This window comes from Caretta caretta, chromosome 1 (assembly GCF_965140235.1).
Source record: "Caretta caretta isolate rCarCar2 chromosome 1, rCarCar1.hap1, whole genome shotgun sequence".
NCBI classification, from domain to species: Eukaryota; Metazoa; Chordata; order Testudines; family Cheloniidae; genus Caretta; species Caretta caretta.
In genome coordinates, this window is record NC_134206.1 from 5,223,639 (window position 1) to 5,227,633 (window position 3,995).

At 46.3% G+C, this 3,995-nt stretch overlaps 1 protein-coding gene across 1 annotated transcript; it reads left to right on the forward strand.

Moving 5' to 3' along the window:
* Positions 1-520: 520 nt before the first annotated feature.
* On the forward strand, positions 521-2,826 carry LOC125636309 (olfactory receptor 52P1-like). Its single transcript, XM_048849233.2, has one exon. It carries the CDS (start codon positions 521-523, stop codon positions 1,571-1,573), a length of 1,053 nt encoding a protein of 350 aa, XP_048705190.2. The 3' UTR covers positions 1,574-2,826.
* Positions 2,827-3,995: the final 1,169 nt, after the last annotated feature.

Genomic DNA, 3,995 nt, shown 5'->3' on the forward strand with positions numbered 1-3,995 from the left:
TTTTGATGACTTCCCTGTATTTCAAATGTAGTTACAAGTGAGTAACGCCCACTAGGGAACTTGATGTCAGTCTAGATAGATGGTTGGGAAGGGCCTATTCAGGGCAATGAGACTTTGGGGGAAACAATAGGCCTTTAGAGAAACTTATCTCCCACCTGGTGAGCCTCCCTGAGAATGCTTCAGACAGACTATACGTAGTGGATGCTATGACTCTAAAAGGCAATGTGACCAGGCCACATAACTCTGGACTCCATTTTGGGGAGTCTGTAATCTTCCCACAAACGAGTCTGGAAACCAAGTTTTGAAACAAACGGTTCCCTCCGTATTCTAGATCTATGGAAAGTAGGGAGTGACATCGTCAGTAGTTCTTCACTCCTCACTCAAGAAGACTCCGAGAATGTTCATAACTATAACATATTTACCATATTATTTTTTACAAATAAGAACCCCCTTGCTGTGCTTTTCTCCCTTTACAGGCACCTTGAGCATTTCTGAGTCATATCGATGTATCAACTGCTTCATGGCACCTTTCAACTTAACCCACTCTGACGCTTCAACTTTCATCCTAATGGGCATCCCTGGCCTGGAGGCTGCCCACATCTGGATTTCCATCCCTTTCTTTACATTCTACATTGTCAGCCTGTTGGGAAATGTCATGCTTCTGTCTGTTGTAGGTAAGGAACAGACTCTGCAGAAGCCGATGTACCTCCTGCTCTGCATGCTGGCACTTACAGACATTGCCACACCTACCTTTGTTGTGCCAAAGGCACTGGGCATATTTTGGTTCAATTTGAAAGGCATTACTGTGGCTGGCTGCCTCACCCAGATGTTCTTCCTCCACACGATTTCTGTGATGCACTCATCCACCCTCGTGACAATGGCCTTCGATCGCTACGTTGCCATATGTAACCCTCTGAGATATGCCACCATCCTCAGCAATGCACAAATAGCTAAGTTAGGGCTTGTAGGTTTCATAAGAGCTGTTCTCTTCATTCTGCCCCTGCCCCTGCTCCTGAGTCAGCAGACATTCTGTGCCAACCGCATTATCCCCCACACACAATGCGAGCACATAGCTATGGTGAAGATGGTGTGTGGGGACATTAGAGTCAACAGGATATATGGTTTTGTGCTAACGTTTGTAATCAATGGGTTTGACCTGACGTTCATTGCCCTGTCGTATGGTCTGATCATCAGGGCCGTCCTCAGAATCTCCTCTCATAAAGCCCACCAGAAAGCCCTTAACACTTGCACAGCCCACATCTGTGTGATGCTGACATATTATACCCCTACCTTCTTCTCCATTCTTACACACCACTTTGGTCAAGGCATTGCACCCTATGTTCATATCATCTTAGCTGACCTCTATCTCCTCATCCCTCCCATGCTCAACCCTATCATTTATGGGGTCAAAACGAAAGAGCTTCGTGACAAAGTAGTCAAATACACCTGCAGAAGTTCTGCAGACACAAAGTTCACGCAAAGTTCTGCAGACACAAGAGACGATATCTCCTCAGGCCTGCAGTGTCCATCAGGGAACTGTCAAATTGTCAGAGAGTATGTGAACCAGCACTAAGTGGGATGCAGTTTGGGAGGAAGACCAGAAGTTCTGTGAGCGCCATGGTTCCCAGTTACCCCTGGCATAGAGGAAGAGTATGCTCACAAACAATCTGTAAAAAAAGTCAGCCTTCCTTGACTGTGCAGTTCTTACGAGTTGTACTCCTAGCAGAAGGAAAATCCTTTCACCAGAAAAGGGTTAAGAAGCTAAGGTAACCTCGCTGGCACCTGACCCAAAATGACCAATGAGGGACAAGGTACTTTCAAATCTGGAGGGGGGAAAAGCCTTTGTCTGTCTGTGTAATACTGTTGCTGGGAACTGATCAAGGATGCAAGCCCTTCAACTCCTGTACAGTTAGTAAGAAATCTAGCTAGAAAATGCTTTTGGATTTCTTTGTTTTGACTTGGAAATTCACTGTTCTGGAGGACATGTGTATTCCTGTTTTTTGTATCTTTTTGTAACTTAAGGTTTTGCCTAAAGGGATTCTCTATGTTTTGAATCGGACTGTCTGAATCGGTCCATGGGCCTGCATTCACCACAACCCTCGACAGCATCCAGAATGCGTTCACCCGGGGAGGGATATCCTGGCCCACAACACAATTTTTTTCAGGAAGAGGGGCAGACCAGTTGAATAGTCATGACTAAGGTTTTTTGTCACAGATAGTTTTAGTAAAAGTCACCAACAGGTCATGAGGGTCTGGGGGTGGGGGGAGACTGAAATGGGAAAGATTAAAGCCTGATCAGGAGTATGAGAGCCTGAGCCACACTTCAGGATGGGTGATGGTCCAGCACCTACTGCCACTGCAGATAACAGCTCTGTGGCCCCCACTGCAGCCCCAGCACCTCAGAGGTCCAGAGCCCCTGCTGCAGCCCATGTGAGAGAGCTCCACGGCTCCCACTGCCAGTGGCAGCTCAGAGATCTGGGTCCCCACACGGCCAAGAGCCACTTGGAGGGCCACATACCCCCACCGCCAGAGGTGGCTGAAAGCTGCTGGTTCCTTGGCCACACATGGCCACTGAGAGCTCAGGAGCCTCCACCCGCTGCCCCAGGGCTGAAGTGGTAAATGTCACAGAGGTCTCCGAAAGTCACAGAATCTGTGACTTCTATGACTTAATCTTATCCTTAGCCATGTCTATGAACAACTCTCCGTGGTGAATGGAGAAGTGGTGGAACCCTAGTGACTGAGACAGTGACAATACTTTGTGCAGGAGGCAAAAAAATCACTGACTTGCCCCAGACAGTAGAATTGTTCATCCCTGGACTCAGAGTGTCGTCCGGAATTGTTAAGACCTGGAATGTTGTTGCCTCTGTAACACTGTTCAGTGCTTCTCTCCTTGGAGCTCCAATATTATCAGTGTTGGCAGGTAAGGCAACCTACTAATTCAGCAGTCCTTGATCTTATTCAGAAAGAAAGACCGCAGGCATGGTTCGGTGACAAAGGCATCCGGAGAGGTTTATTTCCCCCTAGGCAGAATCCCATCACCCTGAGTATGAGCAAAACGAGTGAATTACCTTATGAAAGTCCTTTTCTGGGTGGTAATACCCCAATAAATCCTTAGAGATCAAGGACTACTGAGGGTAAAGACATTCAGAATGTTGATCTACCATCTCCAAACCGATGGGTTGGTAGAGTGATTTCAAGGAACTGTTCTGGAGACATTATTGAATTCTGTAGCCTCAGATTCCGAACATTACGATCAACTCCTCCCCAACCTCCTTTAACCAATCGGGGAGGTGCCTCAAGGCTTCAAGTTTTCGCCCTTTGAACTTCTGTCTCAGAAGTCCTCAGGTAATGAACATAGACCAATAAATTCTTCAATTAAGAAATTGCCTCGAGACTTTGTGAGTGTTTGCTCGAAGAATTTTGCTAAATGCACAGCAGGTACAAGAGAAGGCCGATAATAAAGGGGTCTAGCTGTGAGTGTTCCGTCTGGGTGATTGTGTGTTATGGTTACAACCAAGCTTGCTCTTCAGATGATTGGTTCATTGGCAGGGACTCTTTGATGTAGTGAGGCATGTGGGCCCCATCGACTACAAGGAGCACCACCCAGAGAAGAAAAAGAAGACTAAGATAAGAACATAAAAACAGCCATGCTGGTCAGACCAATGGTCCATCTAGTCCAGTATCTTGTCTTCTGATGGTGACCAATACCAATCTTCACACTGAAAGAACAGAACAGGCTGTTCTTGAGGGATCCATCTCCTGTTCTCCAGTCCAAGCATAGGCAATCAGATGCCAGGGATTCCCAGATCATGGGGTTGAATCCCTGAATATCTTAGCCTGCAGCCTATTAATTTCCTTCAGTCATCCCTGGTTCTTGTGTAATGTGAAGGAGTAAACAAGACTTCCACAATTAAATTACCCCTAATGAAAAAACACAGTAAAAGAACTAAACAAGAGCTTAAGAACCATGTAAAACAAACAGTGAAATATGAAAA